Genomic DNA, 18,386 nt, shown 5'->3' on the forward strand with positions numbered 1-18,386 from the left:
CCAAATGCTGGGATTAAAGGCGTGAGCCACCACCGCCCCGCCAGACTTCTATTTTTTATTATTTTAAAAATTTTTTATTTAAATTTTTTTTATTCATTTTACTTATCAACCACTGATCCCCTTCTTATCCCTCCTCCCACTCCCCCCACCCCCACCTAACACTCCCACCCACTCACCCCTCATCCCCTCCGCCAAAAGGGTAAGTTCTCTCATAGGGGAACAGGAAAACCTGGTACATTTAGTTGAGGCAGGACCCAGTCCCTCCCCTCTGCCTCAAGGGTGAGCAAGGTGTCTGAGCATAGGTAATGGGATCCAGAAAGCTGGTTCATGCACCAGGGATAGATCCTGATCACACTGCCAGGGGCCCCTGAAACAGACCCAGCTACACAACTGTCTCCTGAATGCAGAGGGTCTAGTCCAGTCCCATGCAGGTTCCGCAGCTGTCGGTCTAAGGTTTATGAGCTTGGTTCAGTTGTTTTAACCCACTATATCGTTGGCTACACAATGCTATGCCATCAAATTATAAGTTGGAAAGCTAATTCACAAGACTGAAAAACGGCGTAATACTAGGAAATGAGGATGGAGACAATCGTCAGTTGTCCCCGCCCGGACCTTTTACCTTCAGTGTCAGCACCACTAGAAGCATTTTCAGAGTTCGCACAGCTGGTGGGTTCTGGCAAACTGGGAATATACCCTGGAGGAGGCAAACTCACGGTGTAGAGCCGACGTTCAGGCTGGGTCTTCGTGTCGCCGTCTGCAGAGAAAGGGGCGTGGTGTGAACCAGTGAATACTATGTGGTACAAGTGGACAGTTATTCGGCCTGATCGCATTAGTGTTGTTTCTCCAATAAAATTCAGTGAAGACAAGAAATCAAGTAACTCGATAAAAACCAAATCACTGTCATAAACACTACATTTAAAAAGCCAAGTCTTTTGTCAGTAAAGCAAGTTAGCTATATGACCAGTTGTGACAAGTGAGCCATCTACAATTACTTAAATTCACATTCAGTTAGTGAAAATGTAAACTTGTGAGTTTTTGTAAGATGATATGAAATATAACTCAGGAATATGAAAAGTATAAACAGTACAAACAACATATTCATTATCATAACATGAACCTTCTAACATTTTTGTACCTCGTTCCCCCTGAATTTCGTCTCCACATTTTCTCTGTAACATGTGCAGAGAATGTGGATACATTCTAAAACACACACCCACAAATCTACAGACACACACATGCATGCAAAGACATAACCATGTATAAACACAAACGTGGACACCCTCTCAGATCAACGTGTGTACACAGACATTCTACATCACAAGTACCTGCAGATACACAGACATGCAGAATTCAGGACAGTGATTAAAAGATCCATTATACATATAATATCCTTCTGACATCATACAATACACAATTCACATGGATTATATGTATTACATGAGCATTTAAAATTGAGTATAATATCATAAAATAATACAGCACAGCATATAGCATTTTAGCCAGCATACTCTTTTAATAGTACAAAATATTCTACACTATGGACAAATTATAAGTGATCTTTTGATCACTGTCCTGAAATTCTGTGTGTGGGAGGTGGCCTTGAACAGTCACTGTCATGAACAGCAGTTATGGCCACCTGCATCGGTCACTTGCTTTACGTCTGTAATCAAGTACCTGCCGAGTATCTGAAGCAAAGAAGTGTTTATTTTGGCTCACAGTTAAAGGGGTTAGTCTGTGACGGCTGGAAAGGAGAAGTAGCTCATGGCCATGGAAGCAGGAAAACAAGGCCACCTTACACATCTCCACGGAGCAAGAACAAAAGCAGGACACAGAGAGAAACAAGGCTGCAGACTTCAAGGCCTGTCCCCCAGAGATTACTTCTCCAGCTAGCCCAACCCCTCAAAGCTTCTACAGGGTCCCCAACAGTACCATCAGGTGATGAACCTGCATCAGACACCTGAATGACAATTCCACCCTGCTCTGCATCCCTTTGTGGGCTTGGCCATTTCGTTTCTTCTGACAAATTCTTGGAAATGGAATTGCTGATTTGAAAAGTCTGAACCTTTCGCTGTGTTTTCATATTTACAAACCAGATAAGGGATCTTCTCTCCCACACTCTTCAATATTTCCTTTCAATCCTCTTAAGCTTTGTCTTTTCATTTATAATATGTTAAAGTGACTCTCATATACATGTCAAACACAAATGGACATTCCCACTAGTTTTTCACAGAATAACTAACATTTTATTTTAAACTAACAAAGATCAAGACAGAACAAAATAACATAGTGAAGATGTGCTTTTAAGACATTTAAATACAAAAAAACATGAAACCTTTTCAAATTCCTCTGCCATCAATATATTCTACTCTCTGGAGGCTAAGTATTCAGAATGTTGCCAGGATTCTGGTTCTTCTGTTAATTTGATTCACACAGTTGATTAATTACTACGCCATTCCCTGCTAGAATCAAGGGCAGATGGAGATATGCTTTTATGTATACTAATCCTATCGTGGAACATCAACATTTGATCATTTTTCACAGGGTATTTTTGGAAGCTTTTAACCACTAAATCTTTCTTAATAAGAAAGTTAAACAGAACTTAGAAATGTCATTGTTCACTTAAATCATTGGACTGGATATAGGAAGTATTATGGAAGTGAAGCATGAGATGAGTCACACAATGAAATATAACGACACATCGAAGACCAGATTTGGAAGTGGAATGTGCCAGGAGACAGTCCTCCTCTGGTTGGAAACCACATGCTAACTCTACAGATGGTTTTAAGCCACAAGTGATAACACCGCCATAGCCAGGGATGTCCAGGAAAGGTGGGAAGCTATGACCCAGGCCTCCGTTTGCTCAGCTCACCTATAACAGTGTTTGGTTTCAAATTTCTACACATTTTCTCACTCTAACGGTAGGTGTCAGCCCTTCTGCTGGGGCGGAAGGAAGCAAGCAAGATGGGTTACACCTTACGGCATGGCCAGTGCACACTTCCTTCTGCACCCCATCATCTTCATGAGGTGCAGCGCATGCTGCTTCTATGAGTGCAGCTCCCTGAATTGTTGGTCTCCCCAAAGAGGGGTGAAGACACAGGAAGGCAAGTGGCCACCTACTCTCTGCTAATGAAAGCCCTCAGCTCCCGCATCTCTAATAACACACAAGGGAGGCTGGCGAGGTTGGAAAGCCCTAAGCAGAAGGAGTGCACTGAGCAGCTCTATTTACTTGTGGGACACTGCCAGGACGTGTCCTCACTTGGAGCCACGCCCACTTTTCCTTTTCTTCCCAGCTGTGGAGTAGTAGAACTGTTCCCCTGTCTATGCCCACAGACCATGGCTCCTTTGAATCCCCTCTTGTCTTGGCACCCAGAAAACCACAGTACTGGTGACTAGGGAGCCCTCACCTCTTCTGAGTGACTCCTCAGCAGCTAATGTCTAATCAGAAACTCCCCAAAGCCACCTGGACCCAGACCAAGCGTGAGGCCAGGCATCCTGTTGTCCTTGGTGTTGCCTACAAACACTGCTGCTGCTCTCCTCTCTCTCTCGTGGCCCTTACTTCTGCCTCAACATGAAAATAAACCAAGGAGTTCTGCAGCCATTTACCAACCACAGGAACAGCGACCAAAATGCCTTTGGTCACATTGCTGTATCGTCCAATCTGCCCCTAGCCATGGTCACCTCCATTCAGTTAGTGCTCTAGTGGCCCTCCTCTTTTCTCCATGAGATTTGCTGTTGCAGCTACAGTGGCTTATACACCTTGTGAAACATATGGAGATTATTATATCTCTTTATTATAGTCAACACTGGATCACATCACTAAAATTCTTAAACCAATTTCTATATTCACTGCTATTCTCCATCATCTCTGCCTCCCGATGTAGGCTGAATATTGTTTTTGCTGAAGCATACAGGATGTTCTTTTGATGGGCATGTGATTGGAAAAATGCCTAAGTGATGCTGGTCTGAAAATATCTTCACACGTTCCCTTCTACAAGATGTCATTCTACATTTACATGGTAGGGGACACCATGGCACAGTTCAGGGGGATACATGTGAGCCTGGTAAGTCCCCTCCTGCTCTGACCTCTTGGGTCCTTTCCTGGAAAGCAACAAATGTTGCCATATGCTGTGGGTTTCTGCAAGGCTAGTGGTGAGCATGCAAACTCCTGTCTTAGCCTCTGCAGTGGATCTGATGGGAAACTTTGTCTCTTGCTTTCCACCTGATTAACACATCCTGGCTGTTGTTCTAGTAGACCACCTAGGGGCTTGCATGCCTTTTGAAGAGAATGCAACCTCCCAGGGAACAGTGTGCCACAAATCATTTAATCAACCTTCCACCCCCATTCCTGCTCCAGGGCTGGTGAGAAGGCTTATTAGCAGGTAAAAGTGTTTTTGCCGAACCTGAGCCTGAGTTCAATCCCAGAACACATGCAGTGGGCAGAACTGGCTTCTGTACGTTGTCCTCTGACCTCTACAAGTACACTGTGGTACACACTTTGCATGTTGTCCTCTGACCTCTAAAAGTACACTATGGTGCCTGAACGTACACCCTCTGCCCATGAAAACATGAAAAAATGTAAAAAAAGGTTTGAAATAGCCCCCTCAATGTGAAGATTTAGACTTCTAATCTCTCTTTATTCTAGCAATGCCACAGCTGGTAACGTAGAGCGTGCCAATCTTAGTACACAGGAGTTAGTTCACAGGAGGCCTGGCTAGGCGGACAACTTCTGGGCCCAGGTGGGTGTATCTGGAGTTGACCATATTTTCTGTCTGCCTTCAGTCATGACAGCCAAGCTTGGAAGCCTGACAAAGTACATGGATTTACGACTCCATGACAACGGGGCAGATGAAAGGGGGATTACGAGTCACTTTTAATTTGTGTTTCTCTCCTCAGTAGAAGCCAAGCACTCTCTTTCTTTGGTGTTGAGGGAGTTGCCTATTTGTTTTGTGAAGTGCCAATAACCCTGTTTTGTCCACTTTTCTCTGAGGTATTGGCCCTTTATTTTTTTCACTAACACATGAGCCTTTTTATATATTAAATAATGAATGAATTCTTTGTCCATGCTATCAGCTGCCACTGTCTTCTTAGTTCACTGTTTGTTCTCTGACTTCACACGTGGCAAGTTGGCATGTATACTTCTGAGTCTTATAAAGTATAACCAACAGTTTTGTGACCCTGGGCCACATGTATAACTTTATAGGGAAAGAATTCTCCTACGTTGCCTTGAGTCCTTCCATACTTTCATGTTCAGTTTTAAATTCGGAATGCTTCTGGAATCTAGTCAGTTCATTTTTCCTTAGCTATGCAGGTGGTCTCAACAAAATAAAATCACAACTCACTGACTCATCAGGCCCACTGTGCTCTGTGGATTAGAACATGCTGCTCTGATCTCCAAGTGTCCCTATAGCCGAGTGTCCATTGCCTCAGTCATCCCAGGTGGATCGAGAGTGCTGGACACACTGCCAGCATGACAGGAGACAGACATTTTAATTTAAACTAATGAAGTTTCAACTTAAGCATCTGAATGGAGACAAAGGCTGGAGTCAGTACTTAGCCCCCCTGAACAAAAGAAAGGCTACAGTGGCATGAACTTCACTAGGTGAGGGTCTGTCTGTCTGTCTGTCTCACACTCTCGTCTCGTCTGTCTACACTGCTCTTCCTTCTTTATGCCGTACACCATGTTCTTCATAACCATAATGTCTGCACGCTGGCTGGTTCTTCAGCTGAGACCGTCCTCACAATGTCCCTTCACTGGAGTCTGCTCCTGGACCTCAGTGGGTACTATATTTCAAATGCACCTCTGTGGCCACCTCCTGCATTATGCTATCTCTTCAATTTCCTCTTTGCAGAAACTATGGAAATATTTGTAGCCAATCATACTCTGGGCACAGTTTTATTGCATTTTTTCATATTTTCTATTACTTATTCACAGGTTTGATCATGTCCCCCAGTCAAGTGTGAGCTTAATCTTGGCAGAACGTGTCTGTTTTGCTATTCTGTAATTTACAATCATCATAAATATGTTTATAAGAGAAAGTGTTGCCTGATTGGTAATTCCTAGAGTTGCTTCTGTATCACAGTGATGGATTCCAGACTCTCTGATCCATGGAGCTCTACAGCTCTACCAAAACTGCTCAGAATTTATAGATCCAAGAAATATAGCACCATTTTAGGCAGGAAAAAGAATTTGCTGGGCCCAACATGATTTTAAGCACTAACATCACAGCGAGGTTAGGATAGGACTCATCATGACTAGACATGTAGTCTGAGTCCCAATTTTTCCGTTCTTGGAGTAAGTGTCTCCCTGAAAAGGCTGTTGGGGAACTGGATCACTTGCATTCCAGTGGCTCAGCAGCAAAGAGAGCACTGTAGACATAGGCCAGGACCAGGGACAGCACCCCGGATCGCGACAGCTCCCTTCGGCTGGAGTCAGCACCAAGGACAGCACCCCGGATCGCGACAGCTCCCTTAGGCTGGAGTCAGCACCAAGGACAGCATCCCTGTGCTGGAGATTGGACCAAGAACCAATTTAACTCACTGCAAACAATACAAAGTGTTAATAGTGCCCTCAGGAGGACACTGGCAACGACAGCAGAGTACAGGAAGACATGGGGAGGGGGGTGACAACAGACTCTGTCTCCTTCCATGGCTGCTGCAAGCTCACACTTGGTATCCCTTTGTCCTCTGGGGCTTGCACTCCCCCAGACAAATTCACATGGCATTTACTGAATACACTACTGAAGTAGTACCTCCTTTTTCAGGGGGACCAGGAAAGGCCATAAGGATCAGGATAGCCAAGACTTCCACAACACAGACCCGAACTTCTGAAGATGCAGAAATGAGTGTGTACACTGACCTTCAGAGCAAGGTGACATGATCCAATTAGCAACAGAAGATAGACACATTACTCTGTTGGAGATTCTGTGAGGTGTTAGCGCTTACATGACTGTGACTGAATGCAATTCCGGGGGGGGGGGGGGGAGAGGGATTCCTAAACCCCATATGATACGTTTTCACGCATGTGTCTATAGGAGAATGAAATGCTTACATATATCCTGTGGTTACTTTTCCAACAGAATTGTCCTTAATGGTGATACTCAAAGGACTTTGGTGACTTAAAGAGCTTATTATAACATTCTTCTTAGTGAATATACTACGTTTAATTTCTGCACTTCCTATTCACGTTAATGGCAGGCAGGATTATCAGGGATTATTCAAGAAAGATTTAAAACCAGTTTTGGGTTTTCCCTCATGTATATATTTTTAAATTATTATTTTTTTTTTCAGAGCTGAGGACCGAACCCAGGGCCTTGCACTTGCTAGGCAAGCGCTCTACCACTGAGCTAAATCCCCAACCCCTATATTTTTAAGTTCTTAAAGCAGTTTCAGCTAGCATCCCTACTTGCACACATATAGATCACTGTACACCGCCCTCAAGACACTTCCAGTCTCCCCCATACTTCCTCCCTTGCCATTGCCCTTCCTCCCGGGAAGCCCTCTTTTACCTTCATATCACACATTACACACATGTGTGCAATTAAATATACCTTTGCATGGGATAAAACATGCAATATCATGCCTCTCTCCCCCAGCACCACCTTCTTTTGAATTTCCCTAGTGGCTGAGGACCAGGCTATTGTACCTTAAAAACAACAGTGACAATGAGAATTCAAAATGTTACAGCAAGCGCGGCTATTAGTCAAGGAAAAGAGCAAACATGTGCCACAGTTCCATCAATTAAACAGCCACTATTAAAACTCAATAGAATATTTAAAATTTGAATGTGCTCACATGGTTGGAATGCATTTTTCTCCTATCAAGCGATATCCACTCACATACTAAATAGCCTGACTTTATTGCATGGAGAGCATTTCATCCTATGAATACACCACAGAGAACCAATTTCAAATGTTGAATACTCAGATTTTTAACTTGAAGCTCAAAAGAGAATAGCCTGATAGTTTTCTTCCCTCTCCCACATCTTAGAGAATGAAGGAAAGTTGGCTCAGGCTCCCAATTACAAGACCCATGACAGTCAAAAGGCGCCTACAAGATGCAAACACCTCCAGGCAACACTTTCTCATCATCTGCCCTGTCCCTGGCTAAAGAAAATGTTCCTCCCTTGTGCTATGTCAGTGCAGATGCTGATTGTCACTTATCACACACTGAAGAGTTGTGTGATTTTAATAGGCAGTTGTGGAGTAGGTGTCGGATCATGTCCTGCTCAGCCTTTGCCTTTATGGTTTCCTAGCCCTCTCCTCCTGCATCTTGTTAAATTGTCCTAAACATTAAAAAAAAATTGTGTCCCTACCAAGATTCACACTCTCAACCACTCCAACAAATATACCACTTAAGAGGGAAACCAGTTTCCAGTTCAGAGGTTCCTATGACTCGAGGCCAGAATGAGGTATGCAGATAGTGGTACCTGGGGTCTGATAGAACATGGAACATGACTGATAGTTTGGGCATGAGCAATGCATTCAAAAGACCATGATGGCCAACCTAGACTACAGTACCAGCTACCCACCATCGTTAAGGGAGAAAGGAACATTTTCCATGATACAAACAACCTTAAAAAATGACATCCCACAGACCAAACCTAAAGAAAACACAGGAAGCAGTATTTTGGGCTGAAGAGATAAATGACTATAGCAAGAAGGTGTAGAAAGAAAAAAATGAAACTATAATGACTAACACACAAACAACAACATTGTTTTAGTTTAGCTGTGTCCATGAGCATGTGTAACTACAGCCATGTAATGTTTGACCAAGACGTCCAAACCATGTACTGGAGAAGACAGCATTTTCAGCTAATGGTGCTGGGAAAACTGGATGTCCACATGTGGAAGACCAAAATTAGACTGGAATCTATCATCTTGAACAAACACTAACTCCCAATAGATCAAAGACCTAATATGAGACCTGAAACAATGAAGTTGGTAGAAGAAAACAGCACAATACAGGATATGGGCACAGCAGAGGGTTTTCTGATAGGACCCCATGTGCCTAGGAACTAAGCCAACAATTGACAAGTGGGACTTGATAAAACTAAAAAGCTTCTGTACGGCTAAAGAAACAATTGAATGAAGGAGCTCACAAAATACTAATCTTTCCCAGCTACATATGTGACAGAGGATGAATATCCAGAATGTACAAAGGACTCAAGAAACAAAGAATCAAAGAGACACCCCCCCCAATGGGCTTTGGATCTAAACAGAGAATTCTCAATAGAAGAAATAAAAATGGCTTAGAAATACCTCAAAAAAAAAAAAAAAAAGTTCATCATCCCGAACAATAAGGGAAATGCAAATCAAAACAAGTTTGAGATTTCATCTTACTCCAGTCAGACTGGCCAAGATCAACAAAACAAGACAATGTATGCTGGTGAGGATACAGGGAAAAGGGAACCTTCGTTCACTGTCGGTGGGAGCAAATGAAATGTGACCTTCGATGAACTTGTATATTGCCTGTAAGATTCTGCTGGGTATATATATATATATGTATATTATATATACACAGCTGTAAAGAACAAACAGATGCAGAGGAACCAACATGAGAGAATAAAGAAAGGAACTATCAGAATGTGTGTGAATTCATTCCGTTCCTAAAAACAGCCCTCAGATAAAAGTCCTAGGTTTCACTAGGCTGCGGCTTTCTCTCTGAGCCCTGTTCTGCAGTCTTGGAGCCAGTCTCCGGGGCTGTTATAGGTAACAGTATACGGACTCAGACAGTATGTGTAGAGAATGGGGCAGTCCCCCCAAACTGCTGTCAAGACTTGAAGTGTGTTCTCCACAGAAGCCCCAGGCTAAGGGGACATATACCGAGTATTAAGTGTAGATTAACACTGATAGCTTAATCTGCCCTTACCTGTCAGCCTACGATCATGCGTGTGCTGTACCGCCTCAGGGGTCACATTCTTGGGTGGTGTCTCCAAAGCAAGAGTCTGAGGCGTCCCCTTATCTCCGCCACTTGAAACAGTAGGAAAAAGTCTCTTCAGCACTTTTTCAGTAAACACTACAAAGGCAACAGATTAACATAGAAATGATTTACTATTTTTACTTAAATTACATACGGCTTTCATTCAAAACAAAGGCATCCTTACTACCCAAAAGCCAAGTGACAGGCTCCGGCACTGGTCACTAGCCCTCAGAGAATCCCTAGGCACATACTCTCAGGCCACTATGCTGACACTACTTGGCAGGTGACCTCCCAGACCCCATGCTTCAGATGGACTTCCATGGCTTTGCCCCTCAAATGACCCCACTGCTCAGGGGATGATCCATTTTTGTGTTTGCTGGTCTTCTCGAGGCACAGACTTGCAGATAGGGGAGGATCCTAGGCCTGTCAGAGATGAAGCGCACTCAGGGGTTTACCTGTTACTGTACCTGCAGGGAGGCACCTGTGTTACGTGACCCTGCTTTTCCCTGATGGGGGTCAGCCTTACACTGCATTTCTCCTGTACTGAGTACAGTCAATGAGCCACCACCAGTGGGACTGACATTCGTTCCAGAAACCAGCCAGGCTGTCCACACGCAGGTCAGATATCTCCTATAGACTGAGGTGTGACAGACCAGCTATGAGGAGACCAGCAGGGCATGGAAGGGCAATGCACTCTCCTACATCTCTCCCCTCTGAACTGGCTGGCAAGTATCACTGGACAGCTCTGACAGTGTTAGCGCGAATGTGGACATTCTTCACTTGATTTTAGCTTGCATCTTAGAACTTCAGATGGGCAGGGGAAGGTGTAGACTCCAAACAACCGAGGGCAGCAATCTGCAGTGTGAAATATGAGATACCGAGAGTGGCTGGGGGATGGAGATTTCCTCGGTTGCACACAAAAACACTTCTACATTCCATCACACTCTTAGGGAGTTTATGCTGAGGAATCCCTTGAGTGTGTATTTCAGTGGGAGCAAACACAACGTTGGTTTTGTTCTGTTTTGTTTTAAAAGGTACTTGCTATTCTTTTCCTCTTCCAGAAGTTTCTGTTTCGGGTTTAACATTGAGAACTTTGGTCAATTTGGAAGTGATTTGTGTGCAGGGTGAGAACAAAGGACCACATTTCATTCTTCTACATGTAAACATCCTGTCTTCCCCACACTGTTGAAGATGCTGTTTTTTCCCTGGATGTGCATTTTTGGCATCTTTATCAAACATCAGGTGGCTGCACTTAGATCTGGGTCCTTAACTCTATTCCCTTGGTCGGCATGTCTGTTTCTGTGTGGATACCACGGTGCTCTGCCACTGAGACTCAGTGGCATTAAACTTGGGAACGGTGACATCTCCACAGTGCTCTTAGTGTTCAAGATTGTTTTTTGCTATCTGGGTCTCTTGTATCTTCTTGTGAATTTAAGATTTTTTTTTCAATTTCTGTTTGGAATTGTGTTAGAATTTTGATAGACTGCATTGAATTTGTAGAAAACCATTTTCATAATATTAACCCTACCAACACATGTGCATGGAGGTCTCTCCACCCGCTGGTGTCTTCAGTGATTTAAAGTTTTCATTGTGGGAGTCTTCCGCTTTCTTGGTTTGTTTTACACCATGCAATCTCCCTTCCTCCCTTTCTCTTTCCCTCCCCCACCTCGTGTGTGTGTGTGTGTGTGTGTGTGTGTGTGTGTGTGTGTGTGTGTGTGTGTTTTGTTTATTTTTAGGGAACAGAACTGTTTCCCTGATTTCTTTCTCAGTCTGTTTGTCTTGGTCTATGGGAAAGCTACTAATTTTTAGACATTACTTTTGTAACCTACCACTGTTATGGAATATTAGTTTAAGATATGTTACATTTGTTTATGCTGTAGAACATTTGTTTAATGAGGCAAAGATGTGGTGCATTTTTTTAGGTTGTATTTGCTTAACTCAAAAGCTGTGTTACTTTGCCTGCCTAAAACACCTGATTGGTCTAATAATGAGCTGAACAGCCAATAGCAAGGCAAGAGAGAAAAACAGGAAGGGCTGGCAGGCAGAGAGAATAAATAGGAGGAGAAATCTAGGGAAGAGGGGAAGTGGAGAAAAAAGGAGAAGGATAGGGGTCCAGCCACCCAGGCACACAGCCACCTGTGGAGTAAGAAGGAAAGAAAAATACATAGCCTAAAGAAAGGTAAAAAGCCCAGAGATAAAGTGTAGTTAAAGAGAACTGAGATAATTTAAGTTAGAAAAGCTGCCTAGAAACAAGCCAAGCTAAGGCTGGGCATTCATAAGTAAGAATAACTCTCCATTTATTTGTGAGTTGGGTGGCAGGCCCCCAAAGAGTAAAACAACAAAACAAAACAAAAACCCCAAACCAAAAAACCCCCATATAACTACATACTACTTTGGCTGAAAGTGCCTACCGGTCCCAGCAGTTTCCTGATGTGGCACTTTGGGTCTCTTATGCATAGAATTATGTCATCTGTGCATAGGAATACTTTGACTTCCTCTTTCCCTATTTTTACCCCTTTTATTTCCTTCCCATGTCCTATTGCTCTAGCTAGGACTTCAAGCACTACATTGAACAGGAGTAGAAAGTGAACATCTTTGTCATGATCCTGATCTTAGAGGAAAAGCTCTCACAGTTTAATTGAATTACTCTACACAGGGGATAATGCTCCTCCCAGAGCCCACAGGTTGCCAAATGAATAGCACGGATCATGGTGTGGGTGACTTCTCCTCGAGTTCTTGGTCAGAGCTTGTCCCAGAGACTCCCAAAACAACACAGGCTATTGCCCTTACTCTTGGTGGCCACAAGAGCTTGATGGTAAAACCCTATTGTTGAAAACAGCACATACTTTGGTTACAGGACATGGACCAGGAAGCTTCCTGACTGCTGACTGGCTTCATGTGCTGGAAGTTATGCAGGCTGCTGGTGGGGGGTCATCAACAGTCTTACCCAGCTATGAACCCTGAGGGCCACAATAATACTAGCTAGCATGGTAAGATATGCCCAAGGGTGCAATAGAGGCATGGATATTATGGTAGTAATCAACTGCTTTCTGATTGGATTTAAGACCCATTCCACCTGAGCAAAGTCATGCCTGGTATTGGTCAAGAATCTGTTGTTAGGGAAATCATAGGCACCAGGGGTGAACCTTCTCTTAGTCTGCTAAATGGACACAGTACCAAACTGCTCTCTAAAGTCCCATCTCTACACCCATCAATTAGTACAGCTTTCAGACCTCATCAGAGAAGTTTCTTTCATGTAGTAGAGGAAGTTAATGCAAAAACTTCCAACTGGCCCACTGCAGAGAGTTAAGTGTCGGTGCAGTAACTCAGTCACAACTGGGGCATATATATATATCACACTCCCTTGCCCCCGAGGCTCAAGGACTATCAAGGAAGAGGTGGCGGAGAGATTGTAAGAATCAGAGGCTGGGGCTCTGGACATGAGTAGCACAAATTGGACTTGGGATATATATGATACGGATATGGAGTTGGGAGGGTTGAAGGTGAATCTGGGAGGTAGCAGGAAGAATAAGGAGTAATATAATCAAAACATGCATGCATGTATGAAATCCTCGAAGAATTAACAAAAATATTATAGTTAGCTAGCTAGGCAGACAGACAGCAGGCAGGCTGTTTGTGTCCTATAACTACAACTCTCAGTGGTTTCTCATATAATTTCTCAAAACCCAAACAGTGCTCAGTGAGGGAACACATGCTCACCGACACTGTGTGAGCAAGAGCTGTTACTAGTGTAGGTCCTTGTAGGGCAGCACCTCTCAGTGCGGAATGGTTCCTTTTAGTTGAAGTTCACACTTCGGATGGGGTAGAAACTGTGAGCTGTCACTTTGTCATGTAAGACCATGGATTGTGAGGTCCTGGCAATAAGAGATTTCCTACAGACTAGTTTAAAATTATAACTAGCACGCTGGACCCTGACAAAGTGTGGTTCTCATATAATCTGTTCAGGACGAGCAGAACCAAGACCTTTGGGCAGAAGGGCCATGTGTGGGACAACCCATATGCAATATACCTTTGTGGTCACTCAGGCTGCAAAGAACATTTTAGGCTATAGGGTAGAACCAGGTAGTCTGTGAAACATTTCTAACAATATACTATTGCATACTTAAAAAGAAAGTTTAAATTTTTCACACAAAAACCAAATTGTCATGGGTATTTCTTTCAAATGGTAAAGGAGCAAGTATCTTATTACAAAGATTATGGTGGTTCTTCCTCAGGAAACAAAAAGCAGAGAAAGCACACCTCGTTTATAAATGGTCAATGAACAAGTGTTTTCACGAATTATAACAAATTCTAAGATAAAATTGCTACTAAAGACTGTGTTTCATGAGTACAGGGCTGAAAAGCAATCTGGCCATGTAGCTGAAATCACCTTAAAGCCACAGCTTTCGGTAGGTGTGCACGTGTGTCTGCTCAGGCCTGAAAACATTAGAACTAAGAAGAAACACCACATGCTATCAGGACCAAGCAATGCCATGGAAGCCATTGGCTAATTTCTGGGTCAACACAAACACAAACAACGTGATAAGAATGTGCTAAAGAGCAAAGATTAGGAGGCATTTTCCACAGAATTTAATTAGTTAAATTAATTAATGACAGTTTTGTGACAAAACTATTAAACGCTCCAAATAAAAATAATTAACACAGATGTGTCAATCTCACAGAAAATTTTAAAAATAAGATAAAAGTAAGGAACAAAGCTATGACTGACAGTGGGCATTTCTTTGAAAAGTGTGATCAGTACAATGTAGGCCATACTGGAAACCACGACCTCCTCAGTACAGAAGACAGAAGAGATGAGTTGCAACCTCTAACTGTGCCCGCAGGACCCGGAAGTCAAGAATGAATTTGCTATCGCAGTCAAGATCAGAGAATTCTAAGGCCTCCTGGCTTCTCCACTCACTTATTTTCACTTTTCACCTGTGTGACTTCTGCAGCTGGCTGCACTTTTTCCAGGGGTTTAGAAAAGATAGTTCTTTTCTCAGGGATAACTTGCAGACAGGTAGAGGTGGTCTGGGTCATGTATGAGACCCTGGAAGAGCTTCTGAATGCCAGGAGTCTCCTCACCACTCTATCATTCTCCAGATCAGTCTGGCTGCCTGCCCTTCCTCACCCACTGTAACCCCCAGGAGTTACGGCAGGATGCTCTTGGCCCCTGCCTGTGTTCCTTGCTCTGTTCTGTATGTTCTGCCTACTCGAGTTCTCACATGCTTTGACCATCTCCTCAAAGGCTTGCCTGCTTCTCGACCCCTGTTTCCAATAGCCTGCCCAACAACATACTTCATAGTCCCCTTACTCTCTGGTATTTTAACAACCAAGCCTCAACTTACCTTTTCTTCTTCAAACCTTGTGCCTTCCTAGGCTAGTCTCTCCTTGGCTAAGGCATTGCTGGCTCCCAGTGGTCTAGAGACCTCAGCCCACACTGTCCCTCATGTCTTTAACAGGAACCCTGGCCAATGCAACCACCATGCCATCTGTTCAGGTCTTTCACTAACCGATCATTCTCTATGACCATTATGAAATCTTCAAGAGCTATGATTTGCTTTCCACTCTCCATTACAAAACCAGGGGACAAGAGAGAGTCCTGTGTACAGTTCAGTGTCCCCTGAGACTTCTTACCTGACTTGGTGCCACTGTCAACATTGGCATGTGCTGGTACAGGTTTGGCTGCATCTTACTAGCTTGTACAATCAGTACCTCTTCTGGCCCTCATTCCTTCCCACGTCCTACAAGCACTCACTTCTACTTTCCTTGTTGTTTATGTTCTTGATGCTTTTGGAAGACCAATGTCAGATATTTTATAGACTATTTTGGTTTGTCTGGTGTCAGACTGAAGTTTTAAAACTGGACAGTACTATTATTTATGGGGAGCTGTTTTCAAGGCACCACCTAGGGTTGTTAGCCTGTCTCCTTTCCACTGACATTAACCTCGACCATGCCTGGGTAAGACTGTTGGGATTTCTTCCTGCAAATTTACTGTGTTTCCCTTCCCAGTGGACAAGCATCTTGGGGGAGAGATTTTGGGGCTTCATGCCTCTTCTCCACTAAGTCAGTTAAATCAACTGTGGGTCCTACTTATGGCATAGTCGATGGATTCAATGTTGACTTCATGCTCTCATTCCTTCTATATTTGTTATATGGGATTCTTCTTTAAGGAAGCTATTTACATTTTCACAGTAGGGATTATTACGTTTTATTTCTCATCCATTTATGCACTAATAGACATTCATTTATTCTGAGGGTTATAGCTCTGCATTATTTTCACATATTTTCTGGCTCAGACTAATCTGTTGTAGCAGTGTGCTCCCTCAGTGTGGGCCAGTGTTCTCTGGTCTGCTCCCCTGTAGTGAACACACAAGCCACCATGTTCTACAGGCCACAGCAGTGTATCCTCCATTCTATCCCTAGACCTGTAGTGAGCACATTTTCTGCCACCAGGACAGGAGGAGATAACTGTTCATTTCTTAATACAAATCTATTCCTGTTTACTCTTTACTTAAAAACTACTGACAGCTTTGCGGGAATAAGCAGCTGCAGGCCACAGAAAGCCTTGTCTAGTCTCCAAAGCAAACCAGAAGGACAGTGAGATGGCTCAGAGGGTAATGGTGCTTGCGGCCAAGCCTGACTACCTTAGTTAGCTCCCTGGAACATAGCAGGAGATGAAGGACTCCCACAGTTGTTGTATGGTATTGTTGTGTGTGCGTGTGTGTGCATCTAAGTGTGTACACACATAATAAACAAATGAACAAATGCAAAAGAAAAGGAGTCTTTAAAAAAGAAAAAAAACACCTAGAAATCTGGACAGTAAACTGAGGCAGCACAGACATAACTAACAGCAAAAATGCTGATGTGTCAAGAGGCACACCTATGCCATGCCAATCTTCATCATGTAAGAAGACAGAGCTAATATTGCCAGTAATCACCTGGATTATCAACAAGACCATAGAAGAATGTAAGAATGCAGGAAAATGGGTTTGCATTTTCAAATAAGCATAAACACAATTTAAGTATGAAAGTCTTTAATGCTTAAAGCTTAAGTTTTTATATAGAAGGTAGGAATGGGAAAATGTCATATAATTTCAAAAGTGTAAGAGTCAAGACATCTTCTAAATATACATTAACCAAACAGGACTGAGGGGCAATCGTTCTTTGTGAACTAAAACTAACAACGTTCAAACAAAATAAAACAACATAAAGACCAAAGAGGAGACCTTGCATTGCTCCAAATTATATTAGTAAGTATTGTGTAAACACAAGTGGTTACTGTGACTTCCATGACACGCAAGGATTTTTATCACCTACAAGCTTATCGTTGACTTCCAGTCACCTCTCTGTAAGAGGGACATGTTCTGTAAGTGGCATGCATTCTGGAAATCCATCTCCACTACCATCCTGCTGTAAACGTTATGGCAAAATGAACATTTAATTCAGGAGTTCAGGCATGATGCTGATATTAAATGTTGGCAGATGATGGCTTTGTGTCCTGCTATCTGTACTGGTTAACTTGTAGGTTCAACATGACTAAAATTTAGAATCTCCTAGGAAACACATGCTTTGCCTATGAGGACGTGTCCATGGAGGTCTAAGCGAGGAAGGAAGGTCCACCTTGATGTCAGGGTACTATCCATCAGTGGGAATGGGACACCGAACAAAACATCAGTGTTCATGCCTCCCTGACAAATCCATTTGACCAGCTGCCTCCTCCTGCAGCTGTAACTCCTATCTTGGGATGGACTGGACTCTCAAAGAGTGAACCAAGATAATTCCTCCGTTTTAAGTTGCTTTTAGCATTTTCTCACAGAAATGAGGAAAGTTGGTATCAGAAGTGGGGCTGCTGCAGTGACAAGCCTGATCATGTGGTTCACGAGCCTTTGGAACAGCTCTGTGGGAAGGGTGTGGGTGGGAGCTTGGGGCTCTGGGCTAGAGAAGTCAGAAAGTGCTGTAAGTAGAGCTTAAACGGCCATTCCAGTAGTTCTAAAAAACAACGCCAAGAGAAATATTGATACTGAAGGCCCAGGTCGTGAGGTTTTACAGGAGAATAAAGGCTTTATTTGTAACAAGACTAGACCCCACTGTGTTACATTCTGATGAAGAATGTAACGTGTGTGTGTGTGTGTGTGTGTGTGTGTGTGTAATGTATGTATATGAGTTTGGTGAGGAAGAGAGCATGGATCAGTTTAAAGTTGCAAATAAGGCAGGTGAGAAGAAAGTAGCCATTAAAGAGAAACCCAAATGCTCGCACTGAGAAAACAAAACGTGTCCTGAAGGAAAGACCTTACCCATCAAAAGATCCAACTTCTAAAAATGAAGATTTATGTCAGAGCCTGAAATGAAGATGTGGTTGAAGGGATTAAGAGCAAAAACAAAACAAACAAATAAACCCAGGGTCATCCACAAAGGCATCCAGAGACCATTACAGATATGGTAGGAGGCTAGATTACATCTCAAAA

At 43.1% G+C, this 18,386-nt stretch overlaps 1 protein-coding gene across 2 annotated transcripts in view; it reads right to left on the bottom strand.

Moving 5' to 3' along the window:
* The window catches only part of Erich1 (glutamate rich 1), a 66,748-nt gene that overhangs the window by 37,029 nt on the left and 11,333 nt on the right, over window positions 1-18,386 (bottom strand). For both annotated transcript variants that reach the window (XM_036209211.1, XM_036209212.1), the window contains exons 2-3: window positions 9,868-10,014; window positions 620-754 (exon numbers count right to left, since the gene is read on the bottom strand). In XM_036209211.1, the coding sequence (XP_036065104.1) occupies window positions 620-754; window positions 9,868-10,014 (282 nt within the window). The remainder of the gene's footprint in view (window positions 1-619; window positions 755-9,867; window positions 10,015-18,386) is intronic.

Source organism: Onychomys torridus, chromosome 17 (genome assembly GCF_903995425.1).
Source record: "Onychomys torridus chromosome 17, mOncTor1.1, whole genome shotgun sequence".
Taxonomy (NCBI): domain Eukaryota; kingdom Metazoa; phylum Chordata; class Mammalia; order Rodentia; family Cricetidae; genus Onychomys; species Onychomys torridus.